Source organism: Dryobates pubescens, chromosome 10 (genome assembly GCF_014839835.1).
Source record: "Dryobates pubescens isolate bDryPub1 chromosome 10, bDryPub1.pri, whole genome shotgun sequence".
Taxonomy (NCBI): domain Eukaryota; kingdom Metazoa; phylum Chordata; class Aves; order Piciformes; family Picidae; genus Dryobates; species Dryobates pubescens.
In genome coordinates, this window is record NC_071621.1 from 9,054,340 (window position 1) to 9,073,748 (window position 19,409).

At 40.3% G+C, this 19,409-nt stretch overlaps 1 protein-coding gene across 1 annotated transcript in view; it reads left to right on the forward strand.

Moving 5' to 3' along the window:
- ATP10A (ATPase phospholipid transporting 10A (putative)) overlaps window positions 1-19,409 on the forward strand; it is a 134,141-nt gene that overhangs the window by 53,744 nt on the left and 60,988 nt on the right. Inside the window, exon 2 of the mRNA XM_009900153.2 lies at window positions 5,341-5,545. Coding sequence (XP_009898455.2) covers window positions 5,341-5,545 — 205 coding nt within the window. The remainder of the gene's footprint in view (window positions 1-5,340; window positions 5,546-19,409) is intronic.

Here is a 19,409-nt window from a genome sequence, read left to right on the forward strand (position 1 = left end):
CTGAGGGTAATGTAAACACCTTGTAACCGAAGGAGAGAAACTGGGCAGAATTTGGTTGGATGTGTTAAAATATTGTTTTGTTATTTTGACCTATTGTGTGCCTTAATTATATGCATGCCAGTAGAAAATGACCAATTGAGATGTGACCCATGTGCCTTCTAACAGACTATATAACTTTGCTGTATAACGTAATAAAAGGTCTTTGCCTGCTTACATCATGTCCTGGAAGGGTTGCATGAGGCAAATCCAACATCAATATAAAATCTATAATAACAGACTTCTCCACAGGGCTGCTCTCCAGCACATCGCCTCCTAACCTGCACCGGTGCAGTTTATTATTCCTTCCCAGATGCGGGACACTGCACTTAACCTTGTTGAACCTCATTAGGTTCCTTTCTGCCCAGATCTGCAGTTGTCCAGTCTTGCTGAATGGCCACACAGCCTTCAGGCGTATCAGCCAAGCCTCCCAGTTTGGTACCATCAGCAAACTTGCTGAGCAGACACTGTCCGACTGTCTGTCCCCTCATCAGTATCATTGATGAAGATGTCAAACAGGACTGGACCCAGCGCTGATCCCATGAGTATTCCACTAGTTACAGCTGTCCAGCTGGACTTGGCACCTTTGACCACCACTTGTTGGACTCTTATTTTCTAACCATTTCTAATCCATTTTACTGTCTGCTCTTCTATCCCACACTTCCTAAGCTTAGTCACAAGGATGTTATGGGAGACAGTGTCAAAAGCCTTACTAAGGTCAAGGTAGACTACATCCACTGGTCTCCCTGCATCTACCCATTCAGTTATGACATCATAGAAGGCTAACAGATTAGTCAAGCAGGATTTCCCCTTGGTAAATCCATGCTGACTACTCCTGATCATCATCTTCTCTTCCAAGTGCCTAGAGATGACTTCCAGAGATGACCTTGATATTTCTGTTAAAAGCTATTCAGAAAGAAAACATTTTTTTCCTCATATTTAAATAGCTTGAAATCTTAGCCTTTTGTAGATACAAACTGATGTCTACATGACAAGAAAAGCAAAATTTCAGCTCGTGCTGCAAGGAAGGCCAGAATAGGGAAAAGCATGGTAAATTGTAAAAGAAAATGTAATTTCTGAGGTTCTCTTTCTAAATTTAAACCTGACATTTAAAGAAAAAGATCAATATTTTTTGTTTAGTTTTTACTGTTAACTAAAGTCAGTTTTAAGTGTGGCACAAATCTGCAGACTATTCCTATTCGCTTCAAGGCATAGCATAGGCCAGATATGTAGTAGGTAGACTAATAGGAATTTTTAACAGCAATTAAAGTAATTTTCTTAATGTTCATACACTTGAAAGGACATTGCAGACTTTTCCTTCAAAAGCAGACATGTTGAGATACTCACACTTCACATTAACTTTTAGAGGAGTTTGACTCGTTCCAGGGCCACATTTGCTGTTGGCCAACATCAATGTTCATGTTGATGCAGGTACACTGGCTGACATTTTTGACATCCATCTTTCAGGACTATCAGGTATCAATTAGTGTCTAACTGTAAAGTTATGTTCAGAAAAGTGAATTTGCTGCCAAGTTCTGCTTCTGATTGTGGCAGAGAAGAGCATGAAGGTTTATGTCACTGTGGGTTTAAACCACTGTTGACAGATATGTTCTTTGTGTGCAACCATATTGATCAAGATTAGGTTGTGTGAAGTAGGATGTACAGTTTTAATATGTGATCTCAACACATGTTTAGTTAGAGTAACAACAGTGTTTATCTATTGGTTTTGCAGAACAGTAGTAGTTCATGACAGCATATTGACCTGGAAGAATTTTATCTAGCTTTACAAATTTGCTTAATCATGGTTTGCAGCATCAACCTCCCTTATAGGTACTAAAATGTATCTTCAGGCTTGTGTTGAGTGAGAGTAGGTAGAACTGGAGTTGCGGGGTGTTTGCTTTCGGGCTAAATATCCATGTTGGCTTTCCTATGACTGTCAGAGGGAAACAGGCCCACTAAATGAGATACTGCCCCCCAGTCCTGATAGAATTCTTCAACAAAATATTCCAAGAGGTTGGGTGATACCCTTACTCTCTACAACTACCCAAAAGGAGGTTGCAGTGAGGTGGAAGTAAATCTCCCTGACAGCAAGTTATAGGATGAGAGGAAATGGCCTCAATCTGCACCAGGGGAGCTTTAGATCAGATATTAGGAAAGAAATTCTTTACTGGAAGAGTGGTCAGGCATTGGAATAGGCTACCCAGGGAGGTGGTAGAGTCACTGTCCCTGAAGGAGTTAAAAAGACACATAGACATGGTCATTCAGTACATGCTTTAATGGCCATGGTGGTGTTAGTTTGATGATTGGACTCAATGATTTTAGTGGTCTTTTCCAACTGAAAAAAATCTGTGGTATTTACTTAAATTTGCTGAAAGGTTTTGTTGAAGAGTCCCTTGCAAGCAGTGCCTGAAGCTCTGTGCTGGAACTGCAGAAGACTGACATCAGCCACATTGTAATGATGGTGTCAGAACAAAGAAAGAATGAGTGGCAAAGTCTCAGAGAAATCATAGAATGGTTCTGGCTGGAAAAGACCTCTAAAATCACCAGACCAAGGCTTCTGTGTTTAAGAGATTAATTTCTCAACTGGGTAATTATGAAATGAAAGACAGCAAAATTTGCAAATGCTTTTAGGATATTAAGCCTTTCAGAGACAAGAAAGCCTTTTGGAAGGCTTTTACAAGGTAAATGGACAGACAGGACCCTGGTAAAAAGACTTTCTCTTTCTTATAAGCCCCCTCTATACATTGAAAGGTTGCAACAAGATCTCCCCTCAGCCTTGTCTTCTGCAGACTGAACAGCTTCATTTATCCCAGCAGACCTGTTTGGCCTTGCTCGATATCCACCCTTCCTTCCATAGTGTATGCAGTTGTGGCAGTTGCTAAGCACATAAGAGACAAGGAAATGCTAAAATAGCAACACTTTTCAAACAATGGGAGTTAAATAAAAAATTGTAGTGCTTATAGCATAATATGAGACTATTAGCTATTTTTAGCCCAATTGCATATCTATACTGCTACTCATTGTATGTGCATTTGAATATCACCCAGTTTCATAGTTAATTGTAAAAGAATGTGAAGGGGTTTGGAGTTACAGATTGAGTGGCTAACAAACCCTTCACACAGGACATCAAAGTAATTCATACTTACTAGCAGGTGAAGTTAAATGTTGGTTTGGCCTGTGAAGGGAATGGGTAATTTCAGCACCTTATTTTACACTTGATTCTTATTTGTCCTTTTAAGACTTTATCAAAATAGAAATCACAGAAAAATAGTTTAATTCCTCCTTTTATAAACTGGATGTTAGGAAAGGACAATGAAGAAATTGTGGGAGGTAAAACTTGATCTGATGCATCCTCGTTGTGCTACCCCAACACATTATTGTTTAAGACTAAGTTTAAGACTAAATACAGGAATAGAAGCCAATGAAGGTACTCATTCCTGCAACACCAGTGAAAGCATGGTAAGGATGAGTTAGTCATGGCATGGCTATCAGTTACTCCAATGTAACAACACTGTCAGTGCTTACATGTTTTCACTTCATTACAAATGTATTCACCATACCACTGAATGCGATGTATTTTAAATTAATATACTTCAGAGAGCAAAAAAGTAGCCACCAGCAATCCCCAGTCCCCATCAGAATCCCATTCCGCCATTTAAAGTGTTCTCACAGGAGATTGTCTCTGATGACAGGGACAGAGTTGACAGCCATTTCAGTGCTCACACTGCAAAAGGCCATCAGACCTCTTAGAAAAGTGTCAGAATAGCAGCTTCCCATTTTCAGAACATATTTTGCTAAGTTGGTATTGTGGTTGTTTTGAAGTTAATTTCTTTCAAAAACATGACAGAGGGAAGCAATTTATACAAATGCCAAAAAACCCACAAGCTAGAATTAGTTAAGTAATCACCTGTTCCTTTTTTGTCACGCTCTCAAGAAAACCTTAAAAAATTTTAAATGGCAAACTAGTATGACCTTTAAAACTAGAGAGGTTTATTCGCTATCTAAATAAACATCATACACATCAGTGTTTCACGTGGCCCCTCAGTTTAAGAGGGACATGAGACACTTGAACGTGTCCAGAGAAGGGCAACAAGGCTGGTGAGAGGCCTTGAGCACAAGCCCTATGAGGAGAGGCTGAGGGAGCTGGGATTGTTTAGCCTGGAGAAGAGAAGGATCAGGGGTGACCTCATTGCCTTCTACAACTACCTGAAAGGTGGTTGTAGCCAGGAAGGGATTGGTCTCTTCTCCCAGGCAACCAGCACCAGAACAAGGGGACACAGTCTCAAGCTGCCAGGGGAGGTTTAGACTCGAAGTGAGGAAAAAGTTCTTCACTGAGTGAGTGAATGGGCTCCCCAGGGAGGTGGTGGAGTTGCCATCCCTGGAGGTGTTCAAGGGGAGATTGGACGTGGCACTTGGTGCCATGTTCTAGTTGTGAGGTCTGTTGGGACATGTTGGACTTGATGATCCTTGGGGTCTCTTCCAGCCTTAGTTATACTGTGATACTGTGTGATACTGTAAGTGTTTGAATTGACAAAAATTACACTCCAAAGCAAAAGGTTCAGCATAACTACCACACTACCACTACCACACTAAGCAGAAATTGACTATATAACAGATGATGCTACAGTTGGAATGGAAATACTGTAGAAATATTTAAAAGAAATGACAGCGGCCTTTCCCAGTAGAGCAGCTGGGACTCTGTTTTTCCATGTCTTTGTAATTCGAGGTTTAGTGATGAATAGTGGAAATTCCTTTCTGTTAGGGATTTTTGGATCCTTCATCCAAATATCACATGCAGCACTATACAAAATTTGTCCCTGCGAACAAGGGGAGGCTCTCTGAGGGTGCATTAGAGGATGGTAGATGATGGAGCCAGGCCAAACAAGTGTCATACACCCAAGCTTGTCCTCAGTTGCCCTCCTTGCCCTGTCAGTGGCTCCTTTTTACTGCATATAGACAGTAGTCCCCTCCCTTTTATGGGGTCAGAGGGACTGCTTGGAGCATAGAGGGAGGGAAAAGAGACTGTTTGAAGCCCCTGATTTAGCCAAGTCTAACATCAATGTATTGTCCTCTAGGCCTTAAGAGAGATCTTGAGAACTCAAACCTGATTCTGAGTCAGTGGGAAAGTGGCCTCCTGACATTCTGCATTGAATTTTCCGAGTATAACCTGAGAGAACATGAGGACCTTCCAAAGGCACTACACTCCTGCTACAAATCCAACCAGATCTTATCAGAAGCATCCCAGTCTCAGCATTCTTTTTATATATGTTCTGAAATGTTCTTTTGTTTTTTTTTTTTTCTCAGAAATGAGAAGAAATATATAAACAGATACTGGAAGGAAGTGAAAGTTGGAGACTTTGTGCAGCTTCGTTGTAATGAAATTATACCTGCTGACATATTGCTGCTCTCCTCAAGTGATCCTGATGGGCTATGCCACATAGAAACAGCTAACCTGGATGGTGAAACTAACTTAAAACAAAGACAAGTGGTGAGGAGGTTCTTAGAGCTGGTAAGTCACCATTCCTAACTCTCATTTAAGCTGAAAATTTGTTTCAGGTAAGCAAACTGTTCATCAATCCACTTAGTGCCAGATAAATCTACTTATTCTAGCAGTTCAACTGTTATGGTTGTCATTAAAATACCCGCACTTGCCAACAGCTGACCTCAACATAGTATCACAAGTATTGCCATAATTTTTCTCTGAATTTGAATAGGAATTATTTTGAGCAATTGTGTGTGGTTGGAAAACTTTGGGAGTTTTAAATGGCTTCTATTGTAGCTTGCATTTTGAAAATATATTTTAACTGGCCAGTGAGAAGATATTTAAATGTAAACAGCTAGTGTTCTTGCCTGCGAACTAGATCAGTTTCGTTTAGGAATTGTGCCTGAAACTCCATGTTGCAGAATACCCCTCCAGCATTTCGAGCATTAAAGCTTGTAAGATTTAAAGGGACAGCATCCATCCATTCTGATTTACTGCTCTCTCACTGTGCTTATCTCTCTCTGACAGCACTATTTTGAAACAAAACAAAATCCAGATCAATTACAATCAGCAGCATTACAGGAAATTACCTGACATTTTACTTGCTTTAATAATTTTACTGAAATCATATTTAAATAAATATGATTTAAATCCCATCCCCCTTGCCAGCTAACCCCTGTTTCCTGTATTTTGTCAGGAAAAAAAAAATTTTCTAGAACTCAGCTATGTCTTTTTTCTTAGTAGCTCTTTTCTTCTTGTGAGATTTTTGCAAACAATGACAGCAGCTGCCCTTTTCACTGCCATCAAAGGTAACTACAGAAGCCTAAAGTTGTGCTGAGGTATAGCAACATTAATGAAGTTGTAATCCAACAATACAATAAAAATCAATTGTCCTCGAAATAATTCTCTATGGTAGATAGAGTCTTTCTCTGAATAGCCTGTGAAAACATGAGATAAAGACTTGTTTGTCAGTGATTTCCACATAGAGTTTAGACATGACACAGCAGCTATCACCATGGTAAGAGGCTTAATCAGCTACAGGCCAAATGTTTCAAAAACTCCGATTGTTTCAAAGAAGCTAATTGAATTGCTTCTTAAACATCCCATCCTGTTCACACTGAGAGGAAATTTGCCCTGGTGGGTGGAGCTCCAGGGAGGAGCTCTGGTGGTTTATTTCAGTTCTCTGCCCACGCAGATTTCCTACATGACCTCGGATACAAGCTATAGATTGCATGTAGACTACTGAATACAGGGATGCTTCCATGGTTTGGGGTACATTTTTAAGCTAAGAGCATGTCCCAGCTCAATCTCAAAGGAGGACCTGGAAAAGCACCAGTTCTTCTACTCATTCATAGCAGATGGTTGGATTTCTGTGATCCAAGACCACGTGACACACAGTAGGAGGTGTTGGTAAACACAGTCAAAAGGGCTGATGTGTCCATGTACAGATCATCACAAGACTGGCTTTCAGGAGTCTTACTGCCCCGAGGAGTCCCTCGTGCTGTCAGGATTTCAAACTTCCTGGTGGTAGACACAATTCAGTGGTAGGAGCATTTTTCATGAAAGCTGGTGTGCTGAGAGAGGACCTACTGACCCTTGCAGATGCCCCTGCTCCCAGATGTTATGAAGCCTATATATCTGCCAGTTCCATCAGCTGTGAAATCAGTCTTCAGTCTTTAACCAGGAAATACATGCATGTGTTAGCAGAGCAAGAAAACTGAGAGTGAGTGCCCCTGCAAGCTCATGGTTGGCATTCTCAGTGAGGCTTAAATTGCTGATCCAAATCAGGCAGCTAGAAACTTCAAGGTTGGTTTTATACAGGTTGACAAGGCCTGTAACTTCTAGACTGCTGTGTGGAATTGAGAGCTAGTGTTATTTCCTCCTCCTCAAACTGGTTAAAGGTTATGAGAAACTACATTGAGCCCTGTTAGGGGAAATGCTGAAGAAACAGTGTCTACCAAGGGGAGCAAAGATAGTTTTATGTGTCAGCAGGTCAGCACATCAGGATATACATGGCATGGCTTGCTCAACAGACCATGCTTTGCTGATGAAATCATACAGATACATACGGTCAGCTTTGACTGGAGACACCTAACTCACATTTCCAGCCCATCCTCCTTCCATATCTTAGTTCTATGTGTTATGATTATAGAACATCACTGTCTCAGAAGTGTTCTTCAGAATACGTGGATAAATATTTATTTTTCATAAATTTTACATCACAAGATTCATAACTACGACAGCAGTGAAGCCCATAGTAAATTGTCAGGGGCTAAACTGGGGTCAGTGACAGAAAGCTCTTTCATTCCAATGAAAACAGGACTGGGCCCCAAGAAGTCAAGTACTGAAAGAGAACTTTGAAGAAAACCACGTGTGACTACCTCTCCTGTCTTAAAATAGCTGAGAAAGCAGGAAATACCCAAGCCCAGGTTTCTTCATTAACTAAGTTGTAGTCAAAGTGCACACCTGCAAGCACAGTCCTCACCAGCTGCAGCATCACAAAGCCTCTCTGTAACAGTATCCAGTAGAATATGTTCCCCCTTCATTAAAGTCCTTGCCAAAACCTGTCTTAGTGCACTTAATTCTTGCAGCAGCATTAGCTTCCTTACACCATACTAGCAGGGATAGGCTCTTACTGGTTCTTGACGGTGTTCACCTCCTGAGAGACACTCAGCAGTGGGGTAGGGGGAGCTGCTTGGGAAATGTTGGATGAATAGCAGGCCCATAGGCAAGCAGCAACCATTTTTTGGAGTGAAGCTCAGTTCCTGTGTGGGTATGTCTTGAGTTGCCACAAGTGCATTAGAAGGCCAACCAAATGCTGACTGTCCTTTTACAAAACCTAAGAGAAGTTCATTCCTGGTGCTTACAGGACCTGCATCCCAACCTGTTCATGCATTGGACAAGAATGCTTTTATATTATTATATTGCTATTGTACTCAGTGGAACAACTCTGTTATTTATGTTTATAGCTGTTGGGTTCAGTGTTGTTCTAAAGTCCTGTTGTTCAAACCCAAAACCAAGCAAATAGATTATGTAGTCCTGATCCTCTCTTTCCCACACTATTAAACTCTTTCCCACCCCCCTTACAGAATGGCATGCCTGGTCATGTGGCTTATCATAGGACAAGAAACAAAGATTTTTTGGAAGCTTCTTCTTAAAATATCAACTGCTCACAGATATCTTTGAATAATGTCTCTGTAGCAGTATCTCAACCATTTAAAAGAAGCCATGTTACAAAGCTTGGCATGTCTGTGGTTTTTAGACAAACGGATAACTTCTGAGCACATGCCTGCAAAGAAGGTCAATGAAGGATAGCTATTTCTATACCTGTCACTCTGCTGGTCATGGGAAAGGAGCAGGGGTGGTGGCAGGAATAGTTGTTTTAAGCCAGTTTTATGCTTTCCTAATTCTGTCCCTGCTCTATGTCCCACTCAAGCAATTTGCAGTACCACAGGTCTGTGCCAAGCTGCTTGCCACAGAGAGTTTGGTTGCCAGTTTGGCGTTGCTGAAGTGGGGTATGCGCTGGGCAGACCTTTCAACCACAGCACTCTCTTCAGATGCCTTCTTTAGAGGACAGCAAGCCCAGCACTATTAGGGCAGCCATTCTGCCAGCATGCTCTGAAGGATCTTTGTGTGTCTTTCTTCAGCATTAACAGCATATAATGTTCGTAGTTTGAGAGAGTAAACGATCTCAAAGTTTCCCTCTTCCAAACCTTAGTTCAGAAAAGTACTATTCTGATCTCTATTAAGCCTGATTCTCAAAGCAGCAGTAAGCAATTATAGAAACAGTTCTGTATCCTTGTCTCCACTGCTTTGCAGGCATTATTATACTTTTAACATATACTCAGAAGATTGAAGATCAGCATTTGTGGGCTTGGATTGGATCACTCTGCTTGTGAATTCCTTTACAGTGCAAGTGACCAGAAATATTACTTATTTTAGTGCTGCTTTCATTTGTCTGAGTAATCTTGTAGCATACTGGGAACATACTGCTTCTTAGCTTTGTGTGTTTGTTAAGTATGCAATCTCTTTGACACAAACCTGCCCTTTTGTTCGTGATTCTACAAACTATCAGTAGACAGCCTGTGAGAAGACACAAATCCATTCATTCCTCTGCAGCTTGTACATCTGGAGGTAGCAGTTTTATTATGCACTTTGTGCACTCACAACAGTCAGTAAAGAAGAAATTACTTGGTGGGTAGGTTTTAAAAAAAAGGAAGAAATCTTTCAGATCTCAGTTTTGTTTTGTTTTGTTTTGTTTTGTTTTTCTCAGAGATTTTAAATACTGTGGTCTTGTTATCCAGATACTACCACAACAGGATGTGGTTAAAATAGTCAGAAATTTACTTCTGCTTGCTCTGTCTTTAAAGTCAGGAGGATAGTGGACTGTCTTTACTCTGAAATACAGGATAGATCTGTGTGTGCAGCATGACACATTGGTGAGTGCAGCTAGAAGAAATCACTGTGCTAAAGCCCATTGTGAGTGATCTAACAGTGTTAACAGTGACCAGTAAGCATCTTTTGGAAAAACAAACAAACAAACAAACAAACGTTTCTTGGTATTCTACTAGCTTGCTTCCAATTTCTAACCCACCCTGATTGCTGCTGTGTCACAGCAGCCATTTCTGGTGTGCTGGATCTAATAAGAGACATGGTAGGCAGGAGGAATCAATGTGTTTTCTGTGCTACTCTGCAGGCTGCTATGCCACCACACCCTGCACAGTTGCTTATGGAATGTTTTCTGTCCATCTGAGACATCATGTCAGCCACTTTTCAGAGAGTGGATAAGCAGATACAGCTTGGGCTGCAAGAGCTTAAAATTCCCTTTCAAATTTCATAAACTTGATTTAGGATATTTTAATAGTATGAATCTAGACTCATGAAAAACATTTACATTTCCTTGCTCCACTGTTTTTATTCAGTGTGTGTTTTAACAAAATCCACAAAGACTCACTGTGGATTCTGGAGCAGCTTATGGTTTATTAACCACTGTCAGTGTTCTGGGTGTTTATGTGGAAAGCTTCAGTTCAGCTGAAAGCTAAGCTAAATCTAGTAGCTGCCATGCCCGGTGAAAAAGATGCATGTATCCCTCTGAGGGCTGATGGAGGTAAGGGATATGTTTTCTCTTTTTTTCCACTCATTTTCTCCTGAGAGTAGACTTTTGTGCAAAACAAGCTTGTAGTAGCATGATTAAACAAGTTTGGCTTAGCCTTGGAAATTACTTTGTGTCTGCTTATTTAGTTTGTCTGAAAAGCACACCTGAATTGGGTATCTTGACTGTTTAGGGGAGTTCATCTGCATGCAGACTAACACCAAAATAACTCAGCAGTCTGATTTCCTCACGTCAGTATGTGGACCCTTCTGAAATATGTATAAACTCAGAGCCTATGCTTACTGCAGGTATGTTTGCTCATCTGCCCCAGCCTGGAAGCCAGGCTGAATTGACAGATCCAGCTTTCATTCCAGCCCTACCTGTCCTTGCACAGTGATGGAAGCACACTGTGTACAGCTGGATTTACCAGAACAGTCACATAGCTCCTTGTTCCAAACACTAAACCATTTATATCATATCTTCCTTTCACTGTGAATCCTGGGCAGAAACCAGTCAAGAAAAGAGAAGGCTGCTTTCTTGAAAAGCCTTACTGTTGATGGTAGCAGGCTGCTCTATAGATGAGGTACTTTGAAAAGGGCAACTGATGCTAACTGCGTGAAAACAGCTCACAGGGCAGCCTTGGTATCTCAGTGTAGATGTTCCTTTCACATTCAGGTTTTTTTCCCCTTAAAAAAAATTAAATTTAAAAAAAAAAAATAAAAGGAAAGGAAAACCTAAACTGGGCTAAGATTTCTTGTTTGCTCATCTTCATTGGTTAAACTAGACCAGTTTGGGATAACAGTTGAAGTTAAACAAGCAGACAGTTAAACAAGCAGTTTCCAACTCACCTACTGATATGAGCTTCTTATCTCAAAGAGTCTGAGTCACATAAAGCAACCCAAGAACAGGCATAGCTATACTCTGCCTGTCTCACCAATACCGTTAGACCATCATCCACCTGAAATTGGTGGGAATACACTGTTAGAAGCAAGTAGGTGTGACTGTAAGTACTTTAACAAGGTGGAATCAGGCTATAAGAACAGTGAATGTCTCCAGTGTTTTTTTAGGTGCTCTTATGCCTTTCTTTTTTGTGCAGTATTTTGAGAAGGTCGAGGACAGGAAAAATGGCTCAAAAATTCCAGATAGGTACATGTTAAAACAGCAAATTTATGCTCCATCCCACATATGTTGCCAAAATTAGGTTTCCCTGAGGGAAAAGAGTTAAAAAAACCCCAAACAAACAAAACAATGGTTTTCACTGTGCACTACCAGAATATTAAATTACAAACTATTTTTTTTAGTTTTACAGTTTAACTGATTATTTTAAAGAAGTAAGTGTTGTAAGGGCACTGGTGTTTGTCAGTGCAAAATGGGAGCATGTCACACTCTGCAAAGACCTTCTTCTGAGGTCATGCCTTGAACATTCAGTATATTTCATTGATGAGGGTTGAATTGTTATGAAAGATTCTAAACCTGTATTGTGGTCTCTTTTTGAATAGTAGCATGTTCAGAGATTATTTGTGTGGAAAGTGCAGACATGTCTAGTTAAAAAGCAAGCAACTACTGTCTCCTTAACAGAGCACAAATGTATAGTACCTGCATGCAGAATGGCCTGGTGCAGAGCAGGGCCCAAGCCAGCACTGTGGAACACTCTTGCATGAGCTGAAAGTCCTAAAGGAAGGCTGAGAACAGGTTTTCCCTGTACTGTGGCATTTAGTCAGCAGTCTCACATTGCGACATATGGGGAAACAAATTCTCAAGAATTATGGTTCACTTCCTCCTTGGTCAGCTTTGAGCAAGGTTATAATCTCTTTCTAGTTTCTGCTGTGCAGGTGTCTTAAGCCTCAAGTTTGACTGTCAAGAGACCTAAATTAGAGGAACAAAGAATTTGAATAACTGTAGGAGAAAAATTTGGGCATCTTAATCCAAGTATTTTGGAGGGGGAGGGGACAGAGGAAGAGTCCAGTTCTAATGACTTATTTGCACTGACTATTTGGGTTTGTGTTTAATTATAGCTTAAAGGGCCTAAATTGATGATTCTGAGTTTGAATGCCTCAGCTGTGAAGGGCCTTCCATCCCTGGGGTAATCTTTCCAGCACCAGTAAAAGAGTGGTAAATCCATGAAAGGAAATGTAAGGAAATGCCAGTGCTTGTGCTGTGTCTGATCTCTAGAGAGGCAGGACATTTCATTCTCTGTATCAATAGTCCAGTACCTCTCCGTTCTGCTGTTTCTCCGAAAACGCAGTAGAAAACATCAGATCATTTCAAGTCCATAGAGAAAATAAAATTATGTAGTGTTTTCCTGCTATAGAGAACTAAACATTTATATTTAAAGCTAGTTAAGAAGAGATTTTCCTTTTTTTTGTTTAGTTTTTTTCCTGTGGGTTTTGTGGGTTTTGTCCTGAGTTTTCTGATTTTCTAGCCTAATTCAGTTTTACTGGACACGTTTATTCCTGGAAATATTTGTTCCTTAACCATACATTGGGCCATCAACTGAGAACAGGAAATACCTGGAATATCTGTTCTCAGAAATGAGATTTTGTAATAGAACACAGAAAACTCCTCATGTTAGGGCCAGGATTTTTGAGCTGGAAACGCAGCGTGCTACACTTGTCCCTCATGCCACAACCCCATTTGGCTGTAGCAGTGGTTAGGGAAGGATGGAAAGGCCTTCTTTTCCAGGGCAAGAGGGTTCATAGTATCAAGCCACATGTAATCCCAGCCATGATGTTATTGTCACTCTTCCCTTTGGAAGCACTGAGGTGAAGAAGGGGTCAACTATTCTGGCAGAAAAGGCAAAGCAACAGAATGAGGAACTCAGCGTCCAGGATGCAAACTCTCATCCCAGTTCTCTTTTCTCTACCTGCTACCCTCCACGGTTTTTACACATTTTGGTACTGATAAGGCCACAGAGGCTAGTAGAAATTTGCATAAAAATGTTACAGCCAGTCACTTCCCATGTAAGTATGTCTCACATCTGTTATTTCAATACACTCATTAAAATGTCCATTCATTGGTAATAATCATGGTCATACTTTCAAGCTCTGCTATGACTGTTATGGTCAAACACTTGACATCTGTGGCAAGTGGAGATTTATAGACAGCAGTGCTAATATTAATTCAGCTTTCTCAGCGGCACAGTAATGGACTGGTTTACACCAAAGCAGGGAACACTTACTTTTTGGCTTCTAGGAGAACAAGAATTTGATGTTTAACATGCAGCATGGTTAGAACGTCCGTGTACATTGTCTTAAGCATTTACCAGCCTCCACTTAATATTTCCAAGCTTGTTTGCTTATTGTATTTTTGCATGACTTGATTAAATACCAGACTCAAAACCATGTTCCAGATGGCTGAGTGTACTCATATAGCTGTATAAGCAATGTGGCCAGTATGGCTGAGATCGTAGGCATCTGATTTACAGCTGCTGCAGGAAGGGATAAAAATGTCTTTGTCCTGCTATTAATTACATAAAGGTAGGTCATGTCAGCTATCGAGAAAAAAAAATCTAAAAATCTTTGACTAAGGCAGGAAACTGACAGTGACACAGAAGAAAAATTATACAAGACATTTTATTAATTGATGTTCTCCCCATTGGTCTTATTCCTGACATTTGTTCTCACTTCCACATGTCACATTTATTGAATGCTTATAATAACAAATATTTGCATAAAATTCATATAATCCTAGAATACTTTGGGTTGGAAGGGAATCCTTAATGACCATCTAATCCATGCTGCTGTAGGAAGAGACACCTTCCACAAGACCAGGTTGCTGAAAGCCCCTTTCAACATGGCCATGTGCACTTCCAGGGAAGGCACCATCATAGTAAAATGAATCCTTATATTCAATAAAACAGTTGCCCTTTGTCCTGTCACTGCAGGCCTTGGTAAAAGGTATCCTTCTTATAAGCCCCCTTTGTATATTAAAAGGCCTCAACTGGGTCTTCCCAGAGCCTTCTCTTCCCCAGGCTGAACCCCAACTCATTCAACCTTCCTTCACAGGCAAGGTGTTTCAGACCTCAGATCCTTTTCATGACCCTCACTGTAATCAGGTCCATGTCTTTCTTGTACTGAGTATCCCAGATCTGGATGCAGTAGTCCAAGTGGGATCTCACCAGAGTGGAGTAGTGGCATGGAATCGCCTCCTGCTACTTGTTGGCTACACTGCTTTTGATGCAGCCCACGGTAGGGCTGGGCTTCTGGGCTGTCAGCTCACATTGCCAATTCATGTCCAGCTGAGAGTAAATGGACAAGAGAGCAAAGCTCGCAGTGTTCTGCAGCCATCCCACCTTCCCTCATGTACCATGCATGACAACTACAGCCCTTCTGCCTTCAGACTGACTGTTAATCTTCAAAGCTGCCTCACTGTCCTCTCCACGGGCTGTAAGGGAATTACAGAAACAGCTGGCATTGTACTCCGAGGTTGTACTCTGAATTTTGTGTTTTCCTTAGGAGCATTCATAAGGCAGGCATGTCATGTAGAGTGTTGATATATGATAAAATTCCAAGTGAAGATGGCATGCCAGTGGCCAGCTTGAGGAGTTTTTATTTGATTATACAACCTTCTCACACTGGAGATGCTCATGGAAAGGCTGAAAACCTGTGATAGTGTTGATATGAATGCTCCTCTGTAGTATTTGGAATAAAATGTTTCTTTTCATTAGGACTGCTTCTTTCCCTCTGTGCTCTGCTGCAGCTGGCAAGGAATAAAGTCTCTCAGTTTCTTGGGCAGTTGCTGTATGCTGTAGGTTGCCCTCACATCCTAGAAACATTTCTTAAACATGCCTTGCAAGGTAAGGGTACTTTTATCCATATTCCCTGTCTTCAGGTTCAGATGGGCTTATCAATATTTGGTGGTTTTAACTGCATCCTGACACTACAGCTGCTACTGTTATGTTTTACCATTCATAAGGAAAACTCTTAATTAGCATCCTCTCTTTATCAGGAGCCTGGTGTTCTGATTTTTATATATGAAATTATGTGAGAAAGGTGCTTGGTATTTCCCTCATCTGTTTGAAGACTCTTAGTCCTCATTCCCATTTCTTCTGGCAGAACTTCATCACACAAGAAGTCAGGCTTGCCAGCAGCCACAGTAGAAGAGGATGTAGGCTAAAGGTATATTCAGAAGCTGACCTGAGTTACTACGCTACTAAACTGAATTACTGTGCAATGGTTCTGCCACTAATCAAGTGAAATTTTCTTCCAGCAGTTATGAAATGCAGCAGGAAGACTGCTAGAAATCTCTCTAGTAAAGAGGAAAGCACTGGAGAGTGGGGAGGGTTACATCTTACTCAGTGTCAGTGAGCATGAAGTGAAAAGCCTCTGGAGGAGCAGGTAGTACAGAGTTTTGTGAGCCCTTAAGAGGCTTAGTTTGTAGTCTAGTTGAAGTGCTGAACTAATGTTGAGATTGGTTCTTACAGGCTATTAGACAATTCATTTATTTTGGTGGCTGGATTTTGGAACAGGCAGATACCACTTTCTTAAGGCCGGTGTCCGTATTTCAGCATTGACATACTCTGTTCCTTATCACTCTCCAGTGCTGCTATAGTCAATGAATGAATTCATTCACAACACTGTGAATTCAGTGTATTGCTAAGGATGGCCCTCATCCCAAGGGACATGAGAACTTGCATCTGTATATTTTCAGTGTTGTTGACATTTTTTTCATACTTTTGTCCCATGATTGACTAACAACAGTTTCTTCAGCTGGCTGTCATAGAATTATTGAGGTCTTCCTGGGCTTTGCAAGCAACACATTTCTTTTCCTGCAAGCTGGATACTGTACTATTCCCTCATATTATACTCCACAAAGGGTAAAGCTTTTACTTAGGTCAACCAGAGGAAGATCTGCCTCCTAACATGTATTTGGCTTGCTCAGCTGTTCCAGTATTTCTGAATACTGAAGTCTGTTCCATTTAAACAAACAGTATTGAAAAAAAGATCAAATTATAGTAGTCATTGTCAGCATGGAAAACAAAGCTATTAAATTCTGATGTGCAGCTGGATCTTTTTAGTTCCTAAATAGCATAGATCAAACTGTTTCTTCTTTCACAGTATCACAGTATAACTAAGGTTGGAAGAGACCCCAAGGATCATCGAGTCCAACCTGTCTCCACAGACCTCATGACTAGACCATGGCACCAAGTGCCACGTCCAATCTCCTCTTGAACACCTCCAGGGACAGTGACTCCACCACCTCCCTGGGCAGCCCATTCCAATGACGAATGACTCGCTCAGTGAAGAACTTTCTCCTCACTTTGAGTCTAAACCTCCCCTGGCGCAGCTTGAGACTGTGTCCCCTTGTTCTGGTGCTGGTTGCCTGGGAGAAGAGACCAACCCCTTCCTGGCTACAACCACCTTTCAGGTAGTTGTAGAGGGCAATGAGGTCGCCTCTGATCCTTCTCTTCTCCAGGCTAAACAATCCCAGCTCCCTCAGCCTATCCTCATAGGGCTTGTGCTCAAGGCTTCTCACCAGCCTTGTTGCCCTTTCTCATATGAATTAGAGGAACAGATAAATTCTGACAGACTAGTGCAGTTTAGACATTAAAACACTTCACTCTTTTAGTATCTAAACAGTCTGCACACTTTGAATATGTAAAATCAATATGTAATTCCAGTTACACATTAACAAAAAGTCAGATTAGTTTTATATGATAAATTCAGAGTATTGCTCTATAAAGCAATAATAAGATGGACCAGTGCATTACGGGTGTGCGTTCTTATTGTACTGAAAAGCTTTTAAACTGAAAAGCTATTTTTCTGACTAAGGCAGATTTTTGGCTATTAAATATTTCCTTTGAGTTGTCCCCATGACCCCATTTCTCTCATTTTGTTTCTACCAGACATGCACACCAAAACTAGTCCCAGAACCCTCATTCAGAAATTACACTTTGTGAAGAAGTCTGGATAAAATCCCCAGCATAGCCAGTAAACACAATGTGATAAGCAGGCAACCATCACTGCCACCCAAGGGCATCCTGGGGAACTTGTACTGTCCCATTGAAAGGAAGGACTGAACATTAAACTCTGGTTTCTGCAGCAGTAAAGTAGGGCTGATGAATAAAGGAAAACATTTTAATAACTATGCATTATTAGTATCACTAGAAGTCCATTAAATCCCCCATACAACATGCATTTAATGAAGGGGAATATGTTGTTTGAACACTGTGTAATTGTCAAACTAACTCATTTGGCAGAGCAGCATGTTTTGTTTCTCGAGCTATGACAGTTCTGTGAGGCTGCCAATGGAGTTGGAAAAGTGGGGGTTTCACTGCAGAGGCTTAGAAAGATCTTACAGATGAAACTTGGAAGTCAGAGAGCGCGCAAAATTCAATCTGCTTTTTTTATGACCGATCTCTTCCTTAATCCATCTACCTATTGGCTTCCCTTTCTGTAAACAAGGCACTGTAACATTTTATTCCACTCAACAGCTAGCCTTTTTAGTTTTTCAAAGGGTGATATGTTAGTAGTCATCTGAGAGTTAAGGAACAGGAGACTGTTTCAAGGAAAATTTAAAAGAAAACACTTCCATTTTCCTTTCTGTTTACATTCAGGCTTTCCCCAGAGACAAAGCCCAGTTACTGCAAAACCAAATTACTGTTTTAAATGGAATTTTTTTTTAGGTTTAATAGGTAGAGCATTGTTAAAGCCCAGTCACAAAGCCATCAAAAGTCAGCTTTGAAGGAATAAATATGTAGCAGATTTGCAATCTGACTTAGTTTGCTTCCATAAGGAAAATAAGCCTTCCTCAGAGTAAGAATTTATTTCCCCTAAGTTTTAAGAAATTGAAAGAAATAGGATTCATGGATAGGATGTTAAACATTTTGCTAGCTAGAGACTCCTGAAGAAGTGAAATATATTCTGCAGAATCCCCAAGTAAATGAAATACCAAATCTAAGTATCCCTGTCTGTTCTTTTGACATATTTCAGTCTTTATAGAAATATTTATGAGTTCCTAAACAGGCAGCACTTTTTCAGAGGTAGGCAGTGAATTAAGGGTACTTTGGCAAAATCAGCATGTGAAGTCAAGTGTTTGAGGAAAGCCAGTATCTTATTATTGAATTAAATCCCTTATTTTTCTTTTTTTCTTCTATTTTTTTTTTAGTTTTCACTTTAATATGACAAAATATGACACAAGAAAGAATCAAGAATTGGTCTTCACTTCTCCCGTGTGTCTTGTGCATCATTTCATAATGCAGAAACTTTTAAGACTATTTTTTACCATATTATAATCTTGATGCAGAAAATCAGTGTAAGAGAAAAATTAAAGATAATGGTAGAGAATTTAATTTTTCATGGACTTTTACCTAGAAAACTACACAAATCACAAGTTGTGCACTGTGAACTTCTATCTAGCTGCAGCTTCTCTTAGCTGTTCATACATAAGAACATCACTGCAGTTTACATTTTATTTACTGCCAGAGCATGGGTACCAGCACAAAAAGGAAAAAGCTTTGATCTTTTTGAAGTCTTATGTTAACTTTGTGTTTTTTTATAACCACTGAAAGCAGTCACATGCAGGCAGCTTTTAACATATTTGTTCATTCATTTGCTAAAAGGCATTTTCGCATCAAAAAAGTGTAATCACTGTGTATTTACCCTTCCATTTCATAGAGAAGGAACTATTTGATTTATTAATAAACCAAAGAGCTCTTGCCATAAATCAGAATTCAGCAGCTTTGTTTTCTTACATAAACTACAGTTATAACTGGATTTTTTTTCTCCTCCCAGATATTACCTGGTTAAAGATCATCATCACATATTTCAAGTTAATTATAGCAGAACACAAATACACAGG